Source organism: Palaemon carinicauda, chromosome 6 (genome assembly GCF_036898095.1).
Source record: "Palaemon carinicauda isolate YSFRI2023 chromosome 6, ASM3689809v2, whole genome shotgun sequence".
In the NCBI taxonomy this organism is placed as follows: domain Eukaryota; kingdom Metazoa; phylum Arthropoda; class Malacostraca; order Decapoda; family Palaemonidae; genus Palaemon; species Palaemon carinicauda.
The window spans coordinates 144,327,594-144,351,499 of NC_090730.1; the positions used below are offsets into that span (position 1 = coordinate 144,327,594).

At 42.7% G+C, this 23,906-nt stretch overlaps 1 protein-coding gene across 4 annotated transcripts in view; it reads right to left on the minus strand.

The window, feature by feature from the left end:
* Positions 1–23,906, minus strand: part of BBS4 (Bardet-Biedl syndrome 4) — a 224,305-nt gene that overhangs the window by 111,742 nt on the left and 88,657 nt on the right. For all 4 annotated transcript variants that reach the window (XM_068375477.1, XM_068375480.1, XM_068375478.1 and 1 more), the window contains 3 exons: positions 18,880–18,992; positions 18,584–18,678; positions 14,045–14,207 (listed from right to left, as the gene is read on the minus strand). In XM_068375477.1, the coding sequence (XP_068231578.1) occupies positions 14,045–14,207; positions 18,584–18,678; positions 18,880–18,992 (371 nt within the window). The remainder of the gene's footprint in view (positions 1–14,044; positions 14,208–18,583; positions 18,679–18,879; positions 18,993–23,906) is intronic.

Genomic DNA, 23,906 nt, shown 5'->3' on the forward strand with positions numbered 1-23,906 from the left:
GCCGTATATCTGGTACTTCAACTATTCCAACAGATCCTGGCGACTTACTCCATGGTGGTCGTGAGCGACAACACCACGGTAGGTTTGCTGAAGGTAATCATCTACTCCCTAGTTTGCAATTTGGTTTTCGGAAAGGCCTTGGAGCATGTGATGCCCTGCTTACAATCTCCAATGCTGTACAGAAATCCCTTGATTGTGGTCGGGAAGTTCGTATGATTGGCCTTGATTTTAGTGCTGCCTTTGACCGTGTTAATCATGAGGCCCTTGTTTTCAAACTGAAACAGTTGGGAGTGGGTGGGTCGTTTCTTAGCATTATTATTGATTTTTTAAGTAATAGATCTCAAAGAGTTGTTGTTGATGGGCACCATAGTGATTATAGGAATGTGATATCTGGTGTTCCACAGGGTAGTGTTCTTGGCCCATTACTTTTCATACTATATACACATGACGTGGTTTGGCCTAGAAAACAAGCTTGTTGCATATGCAGATGATGCTACTCTCTTTGCATCAATTCCATCCCCTGAATGTAGATCTAGGGTTGGTGAATCCCTTAATAGAGATTTAGCTAGAATTAGTGCATGGTGCAAATTATGGGGTATGAAGTTGAATCCTAACAAAACTCAAAGTATGATTGTAAGTAGGTCAAGGACGGTGGTTCCTCAACATCCGGATCTCAGTATTGATAATGTTTCTTTAAATATGTATGACTCTTTCAAAATTTTAGGTGTGATTCTCGACAGTAAATTTACTTTTGAGAAACATATAAGGTCTGTGTCTTCTTCAATTTCACAAAAAATAGGCTTATTGAGAAAGTCTTTCAAGATTTTCGGTGATCAATCTATTCTGAAGAAGTGTTTTAATTCTTTCATTCTGCCTTGTTTTGAGTATTGTTCTCCTGTCTGGTTTTCAGCTGCTGATTCTCATCTTAATTTGTTGGACAGAAACTTACGGTCTATTAAATTTCTTATTCCTGATCTAGATATTAATCTCTGGCACCGTCGTTCAATTAGTTCATTATGTATGTTGCATAAGATTTTTCACAACTCTGACCATCCTTTACATTCAGATCTCCCTGGACAATTCTATCCTGTTCGTAATACTAGGCAGGCAGTTAATTCTAATAGCCAGGCCTTCTCCATCACGAGGCTCAATACTACGCAGTACTCTAGAAGTTTTATTCCAGCTGTGACCAAGTTGTGGAATGATCTTCCTAATCGGGTGGTTGAATCAGTAGAACTTCAAAAGTTCAAAGTTGGAGCAAATGCTTTTTTGTTGACCAGGCAGACATAGTCTTTTTATAGTTTATTTATGACATATTTGTTTTTGATGTTGTTGATAGTTTATTATATGACATGTCTGTTTTGACGTTGTTTCTTATTTTAGAATGATTTATTGTTAATTTGTTCTCTTCATTTATTTATTTCCTTATTTCCTTTCCTCACTGAGCTATTTTTCCCTGTTGGAGCCCCTGGGCTTGTAGCATCTTGCTTTTCCAACTAGGGTTGTAGCTTGGATAGTAATAATAATAATAATAATAGTGGCTTATATCAATAAGCAGGGAGGTACCTCTTCACAACAGCTATCCCATCTTGCAGTAGAGATACTGAGATGGACCGAAGTCCACTCGGTTCCACTATCGGCTCGCTTCATTCCGGACAAGAGGAATGTGCTCGCTGACAGTCTGAGCAGAGCATTGTAGATAGCGAGTACCGAGTGATCTTGGGATCCACTAGTAGCCAACAAAGTCCTGACTTTGTGGGGTTCCCCGACGGTGGACCTGTTCGCGACAGACTTGAACTTCAAGCTTCGGCTGTACTGTTCCCCAGTCCCGGACCCCAAGGCACTCTGGCAAGATACCTTCCAACAACGATGGGACAACATCGACGTTTACGTCTTCCTACCGTTCGGTCTGATGAGAAGGGTACTCAACAAGACCAGACTATCGGTCAACCTGTCAATGACCTTAGTAGCTCCGCTATGGCATCATGCAGAGTGGTTCCCGGACCTTCTGCAGCTCCTGACGGAACTCCCGAGAGATCTTCCTCCACGACATGAACTACTCAAACCACCACACTGCAACATCTTCCACAAAGCCATAGCATCGCTTCGGCTTCTTGCCTGGAGACTATCCAGCATCTCCTCACAGAGAGAGGCTTTTCGCAACAAGTTGCGGAAAGGATGTCTCGACACCTGCGAAAGTCATCTGCAGAAGTGTACCTGGCGAAGTGGAGAGTCTTCTGTGGTTGATGTCGTGGAAGGTGTATCTCTCGTCTCGATGCCACTATTCCAGCAAAAGCGGAGTTTCTTGGATAATTGCGGGAAGAAATGCACCTTTCGGCCTCGGCGGTGAAGGCTAATGCTCAGCCTTAAGCCTGGCCTTCAGGCTGAAAAGAATACACATTTCTTTCCTCGCTAGAACTTTCTTTGCTCATACGAAGCTACGAACTTACCTGCCCTCAGTCGGAAGTGAGACCTCCTCCATGGAACGTAGTTCCTGTTCTCAGGGCTCTTAAGAGACCTCCATTCGAACCATTACGCCAGGCTTCTGATCGACACCTGACTTGGAAGACGGTATTCCTGCTCGCTTTGGCTTCAGCCAAGCGTGTCAGTGAACTTCATGGTCTCTCATACGACGTCGCCCATTCAAGGGGATGGGGAGAGGTAACGTTCAGATTCGTCCCTGAGTTTGTGGCTAAGACTCAAAACCCTGGAGTTCCGGACCCACTATTCGACTCCTTCAGGGTTTCGAGTTTCCGTTCTGTAACAGATGACTCAGACCATCTCCTACTATGCCCAGTAAGGAGTCTGAGGCGTTATCTTAAAAGAACAGCTGCAGTTCGTCCTCGCGTGCAAGCCCTGGTTGTGAGCACAGGAAGGACGAAGAGGAGGGTCATCAAGAATACCATCTCTGCTGGGATTCGAAGGGTCATCTATCATGCCCTGAATCCGGACCCTCCTCCGTCACGTCGCCCTAGAGCGCATGATGTCAGAGGCATCGCAACGTCCCTGGCATTCAAGAGAAACTTCTCTGTGACGCAGGTTCTACAAGCTGGGGTCTGGAAGCGTCAAACGACCTTCACAGTCCACTACCTGCAGGACGTGACCCACAGGAGCCTCGATACGTTTTCTATCGGCCATGTGGTGGCTACATAAAAGCTGGTCTAACCTCAGGCTCCTTAATGGACAGGTAGCAGAAGGTTGAGGGCCTTGTTACCCGGTTTTAGACTGCATGAATGAAAAAGTATGTCTGGCCCTTACTCTTTTCTTCATTCTCCCCTCTCTTGGAGAAAGCAGCATCCTGGGTTCTCTGCACAGCTGACCTCAAACCACTGCAGGTAAACCATGCTTCTTTGTGTTCCTAGTATTAATATAATACTGTCGCGTCCCCCATACCCTGACGAGGTGGTATTGGGAACGTCCTAGCCTAAAATTCCATCTAAAGAACTTCAGGTCAACTTTCTAGGATGAGTCACACTTCATTCCTCTACACACAAGCTTACGTAGCGAGGTGCAGGGACTCCTTTTCTCGAGTGCTGCTCACTCGGATTCTGAGTCCCCGGGTAAAGCCAAAGCCAGCAAGGCTGGGACTTTCCCCCCTACCTAAGGGTTAAGTCACCCTATGCAAATAGCGTGGTTTGTATTTCGGTTACGGAACAAATGACAAATTCAAAGATAATTTGCATTTTTCCTAACCATACAAACCTTAGCTATTTACACATATTTGCCCGCCAGCTCTGTCCCCCGTGAAGTCCTACCTCTAAGCGAAGTGAATCAGTTCACCGGTGTGTGGAGGGGGAGGGGTAGCTAGCTCCCCCTCCCCTACCCCCTCGCTAACTAGCGCGGGGGTAGTTAACCCTCGTTAAAAATCTAATGGCTCGCCATTTCAGCTACGCCGAAAGTAATACCCTATGTAAATAGCTAAGGTTTGTATGGTTAGGAAAAATACAAATTATCTCCGAATTTGTCATACTTTGTTTGGTATTGTTATTGGCAGTTGTTTGTTTGACACTATTGTTGTTGTTTAGTTGATATTCAACTGCTGCTGTTTTGTTATGTTACAATAATTGTTATTATTTTGTTGATGGTGGTGTTCTAAATACTTGAAACACACAACTAGGTTAAAAATGCATCACATATACACACATGGTCAAAGCTGTTCATTTTATTTACACTAGTAATTATGTGCTAGTTTTAGATAGTAATTTATTGCACATAAGTTCATAATTCTGTGAAAAATCAGGATTTTCCAATGTCAATTATACATCCTTGTGTTGTTTTTCATGTTAATTTTGTCTTATTGATATCAGGTTAATTTTAACAATAAACAACTAATGAGAGTTCATCTTTTATTTCTATTTCCTTTATCGGCTGATTTCATTCTATTGATACAGAGAATTCGTACACCTAGGCCTACGTGAACACAGGAAACTAAAATAACTTAGTGCAAGTGGGTAAGGAGGGGTATAGGGCTATACTGTAAATAAATAGAACCAAGATACTAAAATTAAGTCTGGGGCCAGAAAACATTGAAAAACACATTGCAATATGATTAATTTCAATACTTACCTAATACCAATCCTGCTTTAATCATCAAAGCCACCAGCTTGCCAACCTCTAACAATAAAACTATTCTAATTCTTTCTCTCTCATCCTTCCCCCCTGTGATGCCAAGTAGACCCAATAGCATCACTGGGCAAACCTACCACAAGCCAAGAACTTCATATAACCGAAACCTGTACAACAAACCTTAAGAAAATATTATGACATCACTAAAAGTGGAGCGGAGGGAGGGAATTAGATGACTACCAGGTAAGTATGTTAATAATAAATGTTATTATTAAAATTAAGCTTACCTAAATAAAACTTCCCTGATAGTCATAATGCTGACTAACATGAAAAATTCGTAGATAATTTGTATTTTTCCTAACCATACAAACCTTAGCTATTTAAATAGGGTATTACTTTCGGCGTAGCTGAATGACGAGCCATTAGATTTTTAACGAGGGTTAACTACCCCCTCGATAGTTAGCGGGGGGTAGGAGAGGGGTAGCTAGCTACCCCTCCCCCCTTACACACCGGTGAACTGATTCACTTCGCTTAGAGGTAGGACTTCACGGGGGATAGGGCTGGCGGGCAAGTATGATTAAATAGCTAAGGTTTGTATGGTTAGGAAAAATACAAATTATCTACGAATTTGTCATTTGTTCCGTAACCGAAATACAAACCACGCTATTTAAATAGGGTGACTTAACCCTTAGGTAGGGTGCTAAGTCCCAGCCTTACTTGGGTTTGGCTTTGTTTGGGGACTCAGAATCCGAGTGTGTAGCACTCGAGATAAGGAGTCCCTGCACCTCGCAAATCCCTTGCTTTGCAAGGAATGTGCGGCCTACGTAAGCTTGTGTGTGAAGGAATGAAGTGTGACTCGTCCTAGGAAGTTGACCTGGAATCCTTTAGATGGAATTCTAGGATAGGACGTTCCCAATACCATCTCGTCAGGGTATGGGGGACGCGACAGTATTATCTTAATACTAGGAACACAAAGAAGCATGGTTTACCTGCAGTGGTTTGAGGTCAGCTCTGCAGAGAACCCAGGATGCTGCTTTCCCCAAGAGAGGGGAGGATGAAGAAAAGAGTAAGGGTCAGACATACTTTTTCATTCATGCAGACTAAAACTGGGTAACAATGCCCTCAACCTTCTGCTACTTGTCCATTAAGGAGCCTGAGGTTTATACCAGCTGTTGTGCAGCCACCACAGGGCCGATAGAGAACGTATCGAGCCTCCTGTGGGTCACGTCCTGCAGGTAGTGGGCTGTGAAGGTCGTTTGACGCTTCCAGACCCCTGCTTGTAGAACCTGCGTCACTGAGTAGTTTCTCTTGAATGTCAGGGACGTAGCGATGCCTCTGACATCATGCGCTCTAGGGCGACGTGACGGAGGAGGGTCTGGATTCAGGGAATGGTGGATGACCCTGTGAATCCATGCTGAGATGATGTTCTTAGTGACCCTCGTCTTCGTCCTTCCTGTGCTCACAAACAATGCTCGCACTCGAGGACGAGCTGCAGCTGTTCTCTTAAGATAGAGCCTCAGACTCCTTACTGGGCACAGTAGGAGATGGTCTGGGTCATCTGTTACAGAACGGAGACTCAAAATCCTGAAGGAGTCGAACCGTGGGTCCGGAATCCCAGGATTTTGAGTCTTAGCCACAAACTCAGGGACGAACCCGAACGTTACCTCCCTCCATCCCCTTGAATGGGCGACGTCGTACGAGAGACCATGAAGTTCGCCGACTCGCTTGGCCGAGGCCAATGCGAGTAGGAACACCGTCTTCCAAGTCAGGTGACGATCAGAAGCCTGGCATAATGGTTCGAACGGAGAATGGAGGAGGTCTCACTTCCGACTGAGGGCAGGTAAGCTCGTAGCTTCGTATGAGTAGAGAAAGTTCTAGCGAGGAAGAGATGTCCATTCCTTTCTGCCTGAAGGCCAGGCTTAAGGTTGAGCAATAGCCTTTCACTGCCGAGACTGAAAGGCGCATTTCTTCCCGCAAATACACAAGAAACTCGCTATTCCTGGAATAGTGGCATCGAGGGGAGAGATACCCCTTCCACGACACCAACCACAAAAGACTCTCCACTTCGCCTAGTAGACCCCTGCGGATGACTTTCGCAGGTGCAGAGACATCCTTTCCGCAACTTGTTGCGAAAAGCCTCTCTGTGAGGAGATGCTGGATAGTCTTAAGGCGTGAAGCCGAAGCGATGCTATGGCTTTGTGGGAGATGTTGCAGTGTGGTTGCTTGAGTAGCTCGTGTCGCGGAGGAAGTTCTCTCGGGAGTTCCGTCAGGAGCTGCAGAAGGTCCGGGAACCAATCTACATGATGCCATAGCGGAGCTACTAAGGTCATTGACAGGTTGACCGATAGTCTGGTCTTGTTGAGCACCCTTCTCATCAGACAGAACGGTGGGAAGGCGTAAAAGTCGATGTTGTCCCACCGTTGTTGGAAGGCATCTTGCCAGAGTGCCTTGGGGTCCGGGACTGGGGAACAGTACAGCGGGAGCTTGAATTTCAAGGCTGTCACGAACAGGTCCATCGTCGGGGAACCCCACAAAGTCAGGTCTTTGTTGGCTACTAGAGGATCCCAAGACCACTCGGTACTCACTATCTGCGATGCTCTGCTCAGACTGTCGGCGAGCACATTCCTTTTGCCCGGAATGAAGCGAGCCGATAGTGGAATCGAGTGGACTTCGGTCCATCTCAGTATGTCTACTGCAAGATGGGATAGCTGTTGTGAAAAGGTACCTCCCTGCTTGTTGATGTAAGCCACTACCGTGGTGTTGTCGCTCATCACCACCACGGAGTGACCCGCCAGGGTCTGTTGGAACTGTTGAAGTGCCCGATATACGGCCTTCATCTCTAGCAGATTTATGTGGAGGCACTTTTCTGATTCTGACCATAAGCCTGAGGTCCTGTGGTTCAGAACGTGGGCCCCCCACCCTTCTTTTGAAGCGTCCGAGAACAGCATCAAATCCGGGGGGAGGACGAGAAGATCCACTCCCTTTCGGAGGTTTTCGTCTGTCACCCACCACTGAAGGTCCGTCTGTTCCGTAGGACCCATAGGGACCAGAATGTCCGGGGAATCGTGGCCTTGATTCCACCGGGACTTGAGCCGCCATTGCAGGGATCTCATCCTGAGACGGCAGTTTGGAACTAGACGGGCCAAGGAGGAAAGGTGACCTAGGAGACGTAACCACGATTGGGCTGGAAGCTCTTCTCATCTGAGGAAAGGACTTGCGACCCTCCTCAGCCTTGCTATCCTGTCGTCTGATGGAAAGGCTTTGTGGAGATTGGTGTCCAATATCATACCTAGATGTACAGTGAACCCTCGTTTATCGCGGTAGATAGGTTCCAGACGCGGCCGCGATAGGTGAAAATCCGCGAAGTAGTGACACCATATTTACCTATTTATTCAACATGTATATTCAGACTTTTAAAACCTTCCCTTGTACGTAGTACTGTTAACAAACTACCTTTTAATGTACAGAACACTTAATGCATGTACTACAGTACCCTAAACTAAAACAGGCACAAATATTAAAGGCGATTTTATATCATGCGTTTCCTAAACACGCTAAAAAGCACGATAAAAAATGGCAACCAATGTTTTGTTTACGTTTATCTCTGATCATAATGAAGAAACAAACTGGAGGTAGAGCTTTGCTTATTACCCAGACATATTTCCCATACTTTTCCCTTAGAACTACATCACATCTTCCAACTTTAGATATATATATATATATATATATATATATATATATATATATATATATATATATATATATATATATATATATATATATATATATATACAGTATATATATATATATATATATGTGTGTGTGTGTGTGTGTGTATGTGTATATATATATATATATATATATATATATATATATATATATATATATATATATATATATATATATATATATATATATATATATATATATATATATATATATATATATATATATATATATATATATATATATATATATATATATATATATATATATATATATATATATATATATATATATATATATTTATATGTACTGTATACACATATACATACCTACATATATACATACATACATATATACATAAATACATGCATACATATATATATATATATATATATATATATATATATATATATATATATATATATATATATATATATATATATATATATATATATATATATTACTGTATATATATGGGTTATGGAAAAAATCCGCGAAGTGGTGAATCCGCGATGGTCGAACCGCGAAGTAGCAAGGGTTCACTGTACCAGAAGTTGAGATGGAAGCAGAAAAGACTTCCCGAGATTTACCATGATCCCTAGATCTTGGGAAATTCCCAGAAGCTTGTCTCGGTGTCGAAGAAGGGTCGATTCTGAGTCTGCCAGGATCAGCCAGTCGTCCAGATAACGGAAGAGACGGATGCCGATCCTGTGTGCCCACGAAGAGATCAGGGTGAACACTCTGGTGAATACCTGGGGTGCTGTGGAGAGACCGAAACACAGCACCTTGAACTGGTAGATCTTGTTGTCTAGGCCGAATCTCAAGTACTTCCTGGAAGACGGATGGATTGGGATCTGGAAGTACGCGTCCTTATGATCCAGTGTACACATGAAGTCTTGCGGTCTCACTGCAAGTCTGACCGTGTCTGCTGTCTCCATGCTGAACGGAGTTTGTTTGACAAACTTGTTCAGGGCTGAGAGGTCGATGACTGGTCTCCAGCCTCCAGACGCCTTCTTTACAAGAAAGAGTCGACTGAAGAAGCCTGGGGAGCCCGTCGACGACCTCTTGGAGAGCATCCTTCTTCAGCATGGTCTCGACTTCTGCCCGTAGGTCTAGCCCCTTTGCCGATCCCATGGCATAGGAGCTCAACGACACTGGATTCGCTGTCAGGGGAGGAAGAGATGTTATGAACGGGACGCGATACCCTTGACTGATCACGGAGATCGTCCAGGAATCAGCCCCGAGTTGCTGCCACCTGAATGCGCAACTTTTCAGGCATCCCCCCACTGGTGGACATGCAGGGAGATTGCCAATCCTAGCGTTTGCGGCCTCGGCCGCTCCCTCTAGGATTCTTGCGTCTCCTGGAGGACTTTTTGCCCTTCTTGTCTCTGACAGGAAAGGGCTGCTGCTTGGACACCGTCGTCTTTGCTGCCGCTGCCGGTTTCGTCGTCTTGGACTGGCGAGGTTGTTGAGGTGCTGGAGGTTTGTAGGGCTTATATGTAAGAGCCCTTTGGAGAAGAGAATCCTGGTTCGATTTTCTCCACCTCTCAGCCGCCTGTTCCACATCCTTGGGCTCAAACAAACTCTTTCCCAGGAGGGAAGAGTGTCTGAGCTAGCAGACATCTACGGCTGGGACCTTCGAGTGGAACCTCTCGGTCACCACATCACGTCGCTTCAGGATCGAGTTTGCCCACAAGTTCGAGACTTGGTGGGCCAGAAACTCAATAGTGCATGTGCCCGAAAGGAGGAAGGTCTCCAAGGCCTTCCTGGTGCTCTCCTTGGACAGATCCTCGGATCGCAGCAGGATGCCCAGAGACCCAAGCCAGACATCCGCCCACGAAGTGGCCTGCATGTCACACTTTGCGACCTTCTCCTGACTTGGGATCTCTGTTGCCGAAAATGTCACTTGCCGGGTGGAGTCTCTCTCAAGAGAGACTCCCCTGGTAAGCTCTTCCACAGAGTGGTGGAGTGGAAGAGCTAAACAAGACTCCTCCATGATCTCAAAATACCTCCTCTGTTGGACACGAGTAGGTGGGAGGAGCTTGTTGCCAGCAGTGGAACGGCTGGAGGAGGCGAGCTCGGAGAGCTGGCCCTCAACCTTATCCCTGGCACTCTTCGCCCCTTGGGACCAAGGCAAAGCCACACTGGCCTTAGTGGGTTTCTGAGTGCCAAAGACTCGGTCCAGGACCGTGTCCTTGCCCTCATGAGGGGCGATCTCAGGGTCCTTGAACCCGTTGAGATGCCTCATCAGAGTCAAGACCTGCCAGAAGGCATGTTCTCACTCTTGCTGCTCTCCTCCTGGTGAACTGGCAGCTAAGTCTCCTGTCCCCAGATGCTCTACTTGGGGGGACACGTGGACGTTCTCCTGGGGTCTCGCTGGCTCTGATCGAATCCTGGAAGAAGACTTCGGGATAGTCTTTGAGTCCTTTGGTTCCCTTCTAGGAGGGATGCAGGACTCTAGCAATGAAGTCTGAGGGCTCTTCTCCGCCCCAACACGGGACGATTCTCCTACTCACGTTGGGGTTTCTCCCATTGGTGCATTGGGAGAAGGTCTCACCTCGGTAGATTCCCCTAAGGCAGAAAAGCTTCGTCCACAGGAGAAGGAGAGAACGTCTGAAGGGGGGAAGGAGTCTTCCTTACGGACTTCTTAGGAGCCAGTTTGACCCTGGGAGAAGTCACCACGATCTCTACTCCTCTCTTCCTCTTCAGTGGGGTCGGAGCTGCCGTAGGTTTGAGACCCAAATCAGCGAAGGCAGGCTTAACAGCCTGGACGGCAGCTCTGATAAGGGACCCAAACCATGACTGCTTACTGACAGACGCAGTGTCAGAGACTCCCGCTGGAGGGAAGGGGATCGGGCGATCCTTCGGAGTAGATATCACATGGCCTGCCTGAAAAGAAAGGGAAGAAGATTGGTGCCTAGTCCTCTCTGAAGACCTTCCCTCCTCCTGCGAGCGCACTGTTCTGCGCTTGGGGGGGGGGGGCGGGGCGGGGGGGGGGCGTGAAGAAGATGACCTGACTGCTCACGCTCTTGAAGACTCGCTAGGAAGCTCGCGTTGTGAAACCCGAAGGGAATTGCGCTTGGGCTCGCGCTGGCATTCGCGTGATGGAACAATCGCGAACGTTCGTGCACGTGTGCGTGCGCGCAGGCGAGGGCGCGCGTGGGCGCGCGTGGGCGCGCGTGGGCGCGCAGGCGAGGGCGCGCGTGGGCGCGCAGGCGAGGGCGCACAGGCGTGAGCGCACAGTCGAGGGCGCGCGTGGGCGCGCAGGCGAGGGCGCGCGTGGGCGCTGCGTGGGCGCACAGGCGAGGGCGCGCATGGGCGCACAAGCGAGGGCGCGCGTGGGCCCACAGGCGAGGGCGCGCGTGGGCGCACAGGCGAGGGCGCGCATGGGCGCACAGGCGAGGGCGCGCATGGGCGCACAGGCGAGGGCGCGCATGGGCGCACAGGCGAGGGCGCGCATGGGCGCACAGGCGAGGGCGCGCATGGGCGCACAGGCGAGGGCGCGCATGGGCGCACAGGCGAGGGCGCGCATGGGCGCACAGGCGAGGGCGCGAGTGTTGGCGACCAGGAGAATGACGGCGCGTAGGTGAACGACGGAGCGCAGGCAAGTGATGGCGCACAGGAGAGCGATGGCACGCAGGGCGCGCAGATGAGCGACTGCGCACAGGTGAGGTTGTGCGTGGGCGCGCAGGTGATCTTCTGCGAGCAGGCTCGTGGATGCGTGGGCGTGCTGGAAAGTGATGGCGCGCGGGCAATGGGGCACGCGGACGCACCAGAGATCGCTGGCGTGCAGGTGCGCGATCTGGAGAAGACAGATGGGGCGCAGGATCAGCAGGCTTAGAAGCGCGTGAAGGAGACTGCTCGTGGGCGCGTCGTGTCCCGTCCACCTCTGGAAGTGCGCACGGTAGGAGCTGGAACCTGTGGGCGCGAATGTGACTGCGCACGAGGGCGCGTAGGCGAGGGTTGACGATAGGGCGAGTTCCGAGGGCGCGCAGGTGAACGCTGGCAAGAAGGCGAAGGATGAGGCTTCCTTCCTAAGCCCAGATCCGAAGATCGTGGGCGAGCGGGCGAGCGATGGCGCGCAGGGGAAGTTTGCTGGCAAGCTGGAGATCGTGGGGGCGCGTGGCGCGTATCAGGATCAGGGCGCGCAGATGTGCGCTGGCGAGGAGAAGATCGCTGGCGTACAGGAGATCGCTGACGCGCAGGAGAGCGCTGGCGAGCAGGAGATTGATGGCGAGCAGGTGATCGATGGCAAGCAGGAGGGCGCTGACATGTCGACTCTGCCATAGGAGATCGCTGGCGCGTTGTTTCCAGCACAGGATGAATCTCAGCAACAGCAGGAACAGGAGAAGGCTTGCGCGCCTTGCGTGCAGGAGATCGTGGGCACACAGGTAAAACCTGGCACTTAAGGGACTTGCTCACATTGTGAGACAAGCCCTTTTGCCCCGAAGGGACTGGTGCCCGTTGGATAACGGGGTGCGAGGGTGCCCACTGCGCATCAGCTGCCACGAATGGTGAAAGAGGATCAGCAGGTCTGGCAGGCGTAGGAGATCGCGAACGATCTGCAGAGAGGTCCAGAGATGCGGATGCAACGGTCGACTCACGACGAGGAGGATCCTCTGCGGGGGACGGCGAGGGCGAGGAGCCGAAGAGGCGCCTCCTAACTCCCTTGTGGGGAGAAGGAAGACCTCTACGGCGAAGAGGAGGGCGAGCCTTGCGACGGATACGTCCTCTGGGAGCAGGAACACCATCGTTTAGATGAAGGAAACACCTTTTTTGGGAGGTGCTGTGTGGTTCCCAATACCTTCCTCACTCCCTAGTCTTGTGAAGTGCAGGATATGTGAAATATTCTCCTAGAGTGAAAAGATTATTACCAGGAAAGAAACAAGTACCAGGGTATGCATTGTTTTCATTGTTAACGGTGGTACTCAGTGGGTGACGTGTCATCAGTTAGCAGAAAAATTTGGCATTGGAGGTGCTGTGACTAGTTCTAAAGAGCCTAAAACAATTAATTTCCGTTATACAAACTAAGTACGTGCCTTGCCTCTTGATACACTGGCCCTGGGGAAGGCAAAACAATATTTCTTCGGAATATCATGTCATATTAGATTCTCTGTTGTAGCCTTTACAGGAGAGTCCTTGGAAAACTAACAGTACCTCCTCAAAAATAGGGTTTTCCTTCATCAATAGCCCTTTTATTGACAGAAGTTACTATGGAGTACAAATTTTATTGAGATGTTAAATATAGGGGAACTCTTAACAGGCATACAATTGTTACATACTGTAATAGGTATTAATAAATAGTAAACAGTCTACATACTTGTAATTATCATATTTTATTTATGGAAACTACTATGATTAGCAAGTTATTGTGGAATATTGCCTCTACCAAGATGAACACTATAAAATAACTTATCAAGCATATTGTTAGTCATATTGCAAAAATTTGGGGGGTTGCATGATACAAGAGTATAGCCTATATGGTAGCTGTTGGGATCTGTGGATGCAAGAGATCATGCTCAAAACTACCAATGACCTTTTGTTTGTTAAACGTAAGAATGGAGTGTTTAAGGAATTTGAGGTCCTGAATATCAGCTACTACATATAATGGATTTATGGTGATACAAGCGAGTAGAGTGCTGTCAACCATTCTATTCATGTTAATATAAAAAATTAAAATTTGAAGAGAACAATAGATCTTTTCTATCATAAATACTATTTTAGAACATTAAAACATTAACAGTATGCTTACTCTATGGCAGCTCTGTATGTGTTTATGGCAGAAGCAACATCATTCTCCAAGAGATAAAGTTTTGCTAACATGGCAAATGTCTGGTGGTGCTTATTTTGTTCCAAAGCAAATATAAGCTGCTCCCTAGCACTGTCATATTCTTTAAGATGCATGTAACATATTCCTGTAGAAAATAGAGAGAAATTTCAGTTCACTTTACAAGATGGACTATCAAAGTTCTCATTTTATTTGAGTTCATGACATTAACACAAATTAATAAACAAAGAAATCCAAGTAGAGTAAAGTTTAAATTACATTCAATAAAGGATCAGCCAACAACAGGGTATTAGTATTCTCCAGAGAATTCAAAATGTCTTATTTGAAGTAATAATAAATCAATAATAGCAGGCAAGACCTCTCCCAAGGAATAATAATTCATAGAAAATGGCTCATGCTCTGCATAGCGGGCTAGTATAGCCTGATCCACTGAAGAGGGAATATGATCATGTGAAGTATTCAAGAGCCTCAAAATGAAGGAAGGAATAAAAGTGGTTCCGACATAAAAATCGGCTAACGGACAGATAAGTATAGTATTGACCAAACTTTCACCACACAAAATAAACATAACCTGTTACCACTGCGACTAAAGAATGAATAAGAATCAAGATGGCGAATGCTGGAAGGGGACATTGTTTAAACTTCTACTATTTACCAGGACCTCTTTCCAACTGGATCAAAGGATCTTTAAATGTGTCAGGGTAAAATTTTTCTATTCTATTTTAGTCAAAGTTTTTAATTAATAAATTAACAGCACATGCCTTCCAGTAAATTTCATGAAATAAATAAGAAAACAGTTGAGTTTATGATGAAAAAAATTCAAACCCAATATTAAAGTGTTCTGTATAAGGCTTTGAGAGAGAGATGATGTTAAATTCTAACAAGAGACCAAGAAAAAAATTTTCTACTTATTTTTATTTCATATTGATATAAAGCTCTTATTTTCATACCTAGCTGAATTAAAATATTTAGGATTTATTATTTGAACTAGTTAAGGTATGGCTAATAATGGATAAAAACTTTGAATTTTCTATTGGTCTCTCATCTCACCCTTCAAAATATCAGATGTGTATCAACCTCAAGAGCTATGAGAATGTCACTTGAATGTGAAAAAGATATCCGTCTCAATGGAACATAAAACAATAATTAGCCTTCATTCACAGCGTAAAATTTGCTCAGACATATAACATGTTATCTGATATCTTAAAGACTAGAGGAGCACAATACAGTACTTTGCTAGAAATGTTTGCTCAAACATAAAAACCCAACACCTATTAACAGGGAATAGCTGCCTTCCGCATTCTTTTTAATGTTTTACTCATATGGATGTGCAGTGAGAATTCACCAAAACTTGCTTTGGAATTAGGACTTTCTAACTTGTTTTTAACTTTTGAGCCGTGGTGGCTCATGCATAGGCACTGTGGAACTGCTGTGGCCATTGCCATTTTCACTTGATTATCGATAACATTCGATATAATTATTTCATTTATACCGTAATTCTTTCTTTATACTTGTACAATATATAATCCTTTAGCTTCATGTCAGCACCCATCCATCAGTTTATAAAAAATATAAAAATCTATGAATGGAACTGTGCATTTTACAGTTCCAGCGGCAGTTTTTTTTTACTGTTATACGTATGTGCAAATTGGAAGCTATATGTGAGGCTGCGGGGAGAGGAGAGAGCAATGTCGCTCCCGCAGTTCCATCATTGGTGCGCTGGTGAAAGGTAGTGATTGACAAAGAAAACCTTGAAACCTAACTAAAAGTATTCGTATGTAAGTCTGATATTCGTGAATTGAGCTGCTGAAATTTATCTTGGAAAATAATTCATATGATGTTCTCAATAAAATTACAAAACTGATGAAAATCCTCTTGACAATTCCTATAACTACATAACAGGCAGAAGGCTGCTTTTCAACACTGAAAAGATTAAAAAAATTTCTAAGAAGCACTATGATTTTAGAAAGACTAAATGCATTCGCAGTGCTTTCAATGGAGAAAAAATTCCTCAGTTTTCATCCAGAGATCAAATAGAAAATCATTGATCTTTTTACAGAAATTAAAATAATGAGAATAGATTTTTATTTTTACATGAATAGACCAGGCTTCAACTAGAACAATTTAGGTTATAGTTAAAAAATGTTTTGTTTTTATTTTTCTAAGATTAAGTATAGTTTATGAATAAATTTTCTTATACCTGTTTGTCCCCTCCCCCACCCCCAGTACTCTTAACCACAAGCTACCATTGCTTTTGAGTATTTTTTTCTTCATTTTCATATTACCATAGTCACATAAAAACTTCCTTAATTTACTTTTCATACTTTCCATTTTAAAAGCACAATAATAATCTCTGCTTAAAGATTGTGTCTTCTTATCACCCTGTTGTGTGCAGCCTATGCAACTTTCTTCAAGGATAACTGTCTGGTAAAATTTAGAAAGCAGAAGCTACTACTCTAACATCATGAGCTTTCACTCTCAACCCTAGATAGTTTCAATTTTTCTCTGAAAATTTCATGTTTTGAAAAATAAGCCGTAATAGCTTTTTCTCAAAATCATCTGATTGATTTTATTAGGGGTTAGTATGGGCTTTTACCTTCACTGCAATTATACCTTACCACAGGGGACCACAAGAACATAATCATCATATTTCAGGGTTACTTACTGAGCAAGGATGATCAATATCCCTCAAATACAGAAATATATATGTTACAAATAAATACCTATACATACGAAATTAACTTGTTCCACAGTGACTTTCGTATCATGGTTTTTTTTTTGTATAATTAGGGCACTTTTAAATATAAATCGCCTAATTTGTTCCAAGCAAGCCCTAGAAAAATACCAAATTAAATTTTATAATAAAGCTATACTGTACTAATCACAGTGAAATACAACTAAATACTGTACATTTGAATCCTTCAAAACATAACCTAACCATTAATATCTTTCGAATGATGCGATGTCCGAAAGCGAAAGTGACGGCAAAGGAGGTGGACAAACGGCAGGAATCATGAACACTTAACTTTATAAAACACATTAACAAATGGCAAAAAACAACACTTAACTTTACGAAAACCTTAAAATCAAATTTGTTCTTTTTCCTTTTTCTAATCTTTTAATTTTTTCTTTACTTTAAGTTTTGTCCTTTCTAAATTTCTTCATCACTTTCTTTTTTCTATTTTTTGCATCACTTTGACCTTCTCCTTGGCCTACTAATGGCCTCTTTAAATAATAACATTCCAAGGAAGCTTCTGTCTGCCTGCTTTTTAAAATGTTCATGAAATGAGTCGGGCAAACGTCATTACACTGAGCAAGAACATATACTGTATATATATGTCTTCTGCCTTGCTATCTGACTATGAATGCTGAAATTCAAGATTTTAGCAGCAGAAGGATCTAAAATAATTAACAAATTTGAGGTCCTGTGACAGAATCTTGACTCTGTAAGGCATAGTGAATATTCAGAACCCTTACTAAATAGACCACTATTACCATTACACCCAATTTAGAAAGTCAAGTTAGGGTTAGCAACTGGCCAGGTAAGATCAGAATTACTACTTACAAGAAAAGATTCACTTGTCCTAAGAGATTAAACAAATGAAGATTAATAAGTTAAGAACTTGAAGCCCATCACTATCAAAACTCAGCTGGGTTAAGTGTGTACAGTATTTGGGAACGGTGCTGGCATGTCATATCACAATCAACTTTGCTATAAACAACTATTGCACCCTATTCTTCTTTTGAATACACTCCAAACTAAAAGCAAGTTTAATTAGAACTCAAACTTGAGACATACTTTCCCTTTGACAAACAGTGAGGCAATTGCACTCCTCACAACAATTATATGAATCAAAGCAATATCCTTGTGCAGTAATTACTAAAAAATTCAGAGGAAGAAAACTTAAAACACAAGCTTATCACAATCCGGAATAGGGGCGCATCGTGTAACACTCTGACAGAGAAACTGCAATAAAAAAAGGCCCAGGCACTTCAATTTTTGCCATTAATAGCTGGTATCTCATTACTTTACAAGAGGCATGTGTCTATTGAAAGCAAAGAAAATTATAAATTTTCTTCTTTTACACTTTAGAGGTAAATATCGATGAATTGAGCTTCTTGAGAAGCAGCAATATGAACATCAAGGGAGATTCCTAAAAGTAATGTATGCTACAGTACGTACTCACATAATTTGATGTTTTCTTTTGCACTTTTTACACTTCCTAAATATAATGTGAAAAAGGAAATAGATTGGCACCAAAATAAAATAACTAAAAATTGAACATTCATACAGAAAATAACCTAAAACACACACAATCAAGCTATTGTGTGGTTATCAGACTTGTCAATTAAAAGATGGTTGGTTGATGGATACCCAAGGGTCCAGGTGATGCTAGTGTCAGAACAGAGCCCTCCTTTAGTGAACAAAAACTGTGTGTCTGGGAATCATCATGTGGGCATACTATGATTACAAAGGTCACTATGATTAAGTCTCTCACTTACCTAGATTATGATGAATCTCCCAATCTGCTTTATCACACTTGTTTTCTGCTTGAATATATGCCTCAACGGCCAATTTGTGACGTCCCAATAGAAACCTAATAAAAAAAAAAATCTTCATGGAATTGTTATTTTCTGTATAGCGGAAAGATACTTTCTTATAAAGATTTCTAGGCAAGACTATTTTAACAAAGTTATTTAGTCATTCTTAGTATAGAATTTATTTAAAAATCAATAAGCAATCTATTTTATACCAAAATGAAATATAAAGTAAAGTAGTTTTATTCAATCATACTTACAATGCTCGTGCCATTTGTTTTATATTTTCAATACTACTTGGATTCAAAATATTGCAAAGCTGGAAAAGTTCAAAAGACTCTTGAATTTTTCCTTCTTGTCTCATTATTAGTCCCTGCAATAAACATAAAACATCAATCCATGTAAAATTCATATTGCAACAGCTGATACGCTGATATTTGAAAGCGTTATTGACAAAAATAAAACTTTCAATAATAAAATTTATTTCTATACTCACCTGATGTTCATATTACTTTTGTCTCCAAATCTTGGTTATGTCCACATTACTCCTTAGAAGTAAAAAATTTACCCATTTTCTTTCCTTCCAATAGTCTCATAACTCTAGTAAACAATGAAACTAACAAGAGTCTACCAACAGTAACATACTGCACATGCATCATCTTCTTCAGTGTGAAAATCGAGTAAATTCCCTTCCTATTAATGCCACTAACCACTAGTCAGTGGGGAGGGGGTGGTCATTTATATGAACATCAGGTGAGAATAAGATAACAAACATTGTTACCCAAATTCTGTTTATTTCTATTTACCTCCCCTGATATTCATGTTTCTGACTCCCACACTCTAACTGTGGTGGGTAGCCAGTGAAGGAAAGAGATAGGGCATTTAGTTTCTCATAATTAATCAAATAATGTCTTAGACTTCTCTGTAGTATAGATTCAAGGGACTCTAAACTCCAGATTGACTTTTCTAAATTACCCTATTACCTAATTATTTATATAACAAATCCTAATTACCTTTAGAACTTAATGTATAATTTACAAAACCAACAAATTAAATTTAAATGATGACTAGACTGCAACATCAAAGCATAAATCTAACATAAATGTAAGTAGTAAGATGGCTAGGGCACCAGCCACCCGTTGAGGTATTACCGCTAAAGAGTTATTGGGTCCTTAGACTGGCCAGACAGTACTTCACTGGACCCTTCTCTTTGGTTACTGCTTATTTTCCCTTTGCCTACACATACACCAAATAGTCTGGTGTATTCTTTACATATTCTCCTCTGTCCTCATACACCTGACAACACTGAGATTACCCAACAATTTTTCCTCCCTTAAGGGGTTAACTACTGCACTGTAATTGCTTAGGGGCTACTTTCCTCTTGGTAAGGGTAGAAGAGACTATTTAGCTATGGTAAGCAGCTCTTCTAGGTGAAGGACACGCCAAAATCAAACCATTGTTCTCTGGTCTTGGATAGTACCATAGCCTCTGTACCATTGTCTTTCACTGTCTTGGGTTAGAGTTCTCTTGCTTGAGGGTACACTTGGTCACACTTTTTCTCTTCTTGTTTTTTTTTTAGTTTTTATAGTTTATGTATGAAATATTTATTCTAATGTTGTTACTGTTCACAAAATATTTCATAATTGTTAAATACTTTTCTTGTAGTTTCCTTATTTCCTTTTCTCACAGTGCTATTTTCCCTGTTGTGGCCCTCGGGCTTATAAAATTCTGCTGTTCCAACTAAGGTTGTAGCTTAGCAAGTAATAATAATAATAATAACTAACAAATCACATTCACAATGCTATCAAACCACATTCCTACATCCACATTAGGTCATAAAGTCCAACAATAGTTCCATGTAAACCTGTACTCCAAAGATAATTTTTAACGAATACCTATTTTGTAAACCTTTGAGATGCCTCTAAAACCCTTTCTAAAGAAAGATTTTGGCAAAAATTTGAGATGTAACTGTACTTTCTACATCATGAGCCCTAATTTTTAAATCTTACACTAAATTTGGATCAAATTACCTTGAGCTTTTGTGACTAAACAGTAATACTGAAAGATATTGCATTCTTGGATAGAGGTTGCAGCATAATACTAATGCCACCAAACAAAATAGCCATATTACTTATAATATCTGTAGACTCATCCAAATAACACTGAATGACTCTTACTGGTCAAAGAAAACTATACTGTACCTTGAACTAACAACCATATCTTTTTGTAAAGAAGGAATTTGAAAAAATTGTGGAAAATAATTAAGTGTTAATTTCATTTTTAACTCGGATATCAGGGAAAATGGATAAAACCAACTTATGATCACCAAAGCCTTCTTTTAAAGATATTGCTTGTGGTTCACCAATTAATTTCTTGAAGCCAAAGTCAACAGAAAAAAAATTTTCTCGTAAGATCTTATGTAAAACTTTTTCAAAAGTTTAAAATGTTAACCTTTAACTCATGGAAGTCTTTTAATATTAAAAGACCTAGAAAACCCACTACAATGCCTGATATGGAAAAATCTAACCTTATAAGTAGTAGGTTGTCCAGGGCACCAGCCACATTGAGATACTATGGCTAGAGAGTTACAGGGGCTGTGGAGGATTAATTTTATTTTAATTTATTTTTTTTGTTTGCCAAATTGAGAGAGAGAGAGAGAGAGAGAGAGAGAGAGAGAGAGAGAGAGAGAGAGAGAGAGAGAGAGAGAGAGAGAGAGAGAGAGAGAGAGAGAGAGAGAGAGAGAGAGAGAGAGAGAGAGTGAGAGAGAGAGAGAGAGATTATTTACTTAAGTTTTGTCAAACCGCGAGAGAGAAAGTGTGTTTATTTGCTTTAGTTTTGTCAGAGAGAGAGAGAGAGAGAGAGAGAGAGAGAGAGAGAGAGAGAGAGAGAGAGAGAGAGAGAGAGAGAGAGAGAGAGAGAATTTCATTTGCTTTAGTTTTGTTAGATCGCGCGTGAGCGAGAGAGTATGTGTGTTTGTGTGTGCATGTGTGTTTGTGTGTCCGCGGTGCGCGCCGAAGAACAAGGGTAGTTAGCGAAAGATTGTTTGTAGTGGGAAAGACTGTCAGTATATTTGAGGTTGTTTGTATACCTTTTTAGCTAGGTTAGGGCGGTAATGAATGTCTTGGGCGAAAGCATTGGATATTTGACTGTAGCAGGAGTCGGTTATGTTTTTTTTGTTCTTTGAAAGCCGGCTGTAAAGTGATTTTTTTATATTCTGAGCCGTGATTCCTCCTTTGGGGAGAAGATTTATTTGAATTTGATTGGTGACGACCTGGCTTGTTTAAGGAATTTGATACGACTGCTCTTGGGATTGATCGCTTGTTAATGACCTGGATTGCGTTAATGAACCGGATTTGATTGTTCTTGTGCTATAAAATTATGACGATGATGATGATGATAGTGCTGATATAGACTGCCAATCAAGTGAGGCAGGTGTAGCAGATTGCCACAAAATTATCTGTCTGCCACCGATTGTTACATCCCGCCACAGGGCCTTTTGACTAGCCAGACAGTACTACATTGGATCCTTCTCTCTAGTAACAGTTCATTTTCCCTTTGCCTACACACAGAATAGTCTGACCTGTTCTTTACATATTCTCCTCTGTCCTTATACACCTGACAACACTGAGATTACCAAACAATTCTTCTTCACTCAAGGGGTTACTGCACTGTAATTGTTCAGTGGCCACTTTCCTCTTGGTAAGGGTAGAAGAGACTCTTTAGCTATGGTAAGCAGCTCTTCTAGGAGAAGGACACTCCAAAATCAAACCATCGTTCTCTAGTCTTGGGTAGTGCCATATCCTCTGTACCATGGTTTTCCACTGTCTTGGGTTAGAGTTCTCTTGCTTGATGATACATTTGGGCACACTATCTTATTTCTCTTCCTCTTGTTTTGTTAAAGTTTTCATAATTTATATAGGAGATATTTATTTTAATGTTACTCTTCTTAGAATACTTTATTCTCCTTTTCTTTCCTCACTGGGCTATTTTCTCTGTTGGAGCCCCTACGCTTATAGCATCTTGCTTTTCCTACTAGGGTTGTAGCTTAGCAAGTGATAATAATAATACACAAAAATCAGCTTAGATTAATAACCTTAATGTCCAAAATTAAAATTTTCTTATTATATAAACTGAAAAATAGAATTTCAATAAAAAATATTTTTGGGCTCAAGCCATGTCGTCCTGATGGAAGGTTCCTTCAGTAGCTTCCTAAGGATATATTTGACTAGAGTGGATATTCCCAGAGAATTAAACTAAAGGTTATCACAGAATTCTAACTTCTGGTGCGAGTACCCTAAAGGTTTCCCTCTAGGATATCGTATATCAACAGGGGACGCATGTATTAACACGCCACATAGCTATCTGCACCCCATATAGAGTTAACGCTTCAATATGGAAAGGTGGCCAAGTAACTGAGGAGCCGTTCCAAAGTTACTCTCATACGTGGCTACTTTTGGTACTCGAGACGTAAACAAACGGGCGCCGTTGTTAAATGACGTCACGTCCGTCTTATTCCTTTCGTTGTAGCTCCTACCTGCAGCTGGCTTTTTCCCAAGTGATTTTCTTATGTGTGTTCATCTTTGCCATGTCTCAGCCTTCAGCCTCGCCTTCTTCTGGAAAGTTGAGTACCAGGTCCTAGTATTGTTTAAATAAGCTCTGGCCGTAAAGTAACTTCTACTTTTCTTAAAATATTGTGTTTTGTGGCGGAGCTGTGCCAAGACCGGACGCGCCTTTTTACGGCGCCGCCGTTCTTATCGCATGCTTTATTTAGTTAGCCAGAACGGCCTTCTCCGGTCCTTTAATTAATTAATATCATTAGTTATTTAGCCTTCATAGCTAGGAAGTAATTATATTATGCGTTAGCGCTCATTAGGCAACCGACGTTTGCCGACCCCATACTAGATCGCTGGCCTAGCCCCTAGACTTGATAGCCTAGTGCTCATATTGCTGCATGATATAAGTGTTCCTAAGTTAAGTTATGAAGATTTAGGCATTTTAACCATACTAGTTACTGTGCTGTACATGTGCTTTCGCCTTCGAGGGACCATACAAGGGACCGTGTCGGTCTGTGCACCACACTCCCCTAACCTAACGCTGGGACCCTTGTATGCTTCCTAAATCCCCCTTACCTACGGGTAATTCCCTTTGGGTAGCCTTGCTTCTCCCTTATTTAATATTTGGGAGAATCTTGCCTTTCACCCAGTGTTCATCGCTCCTCTCAGCCCACCCTAAGGGAATGAATCCCCCTTAGGGTCGTGTCTGAGACCATAGGAAGGGCTCTGCTCTT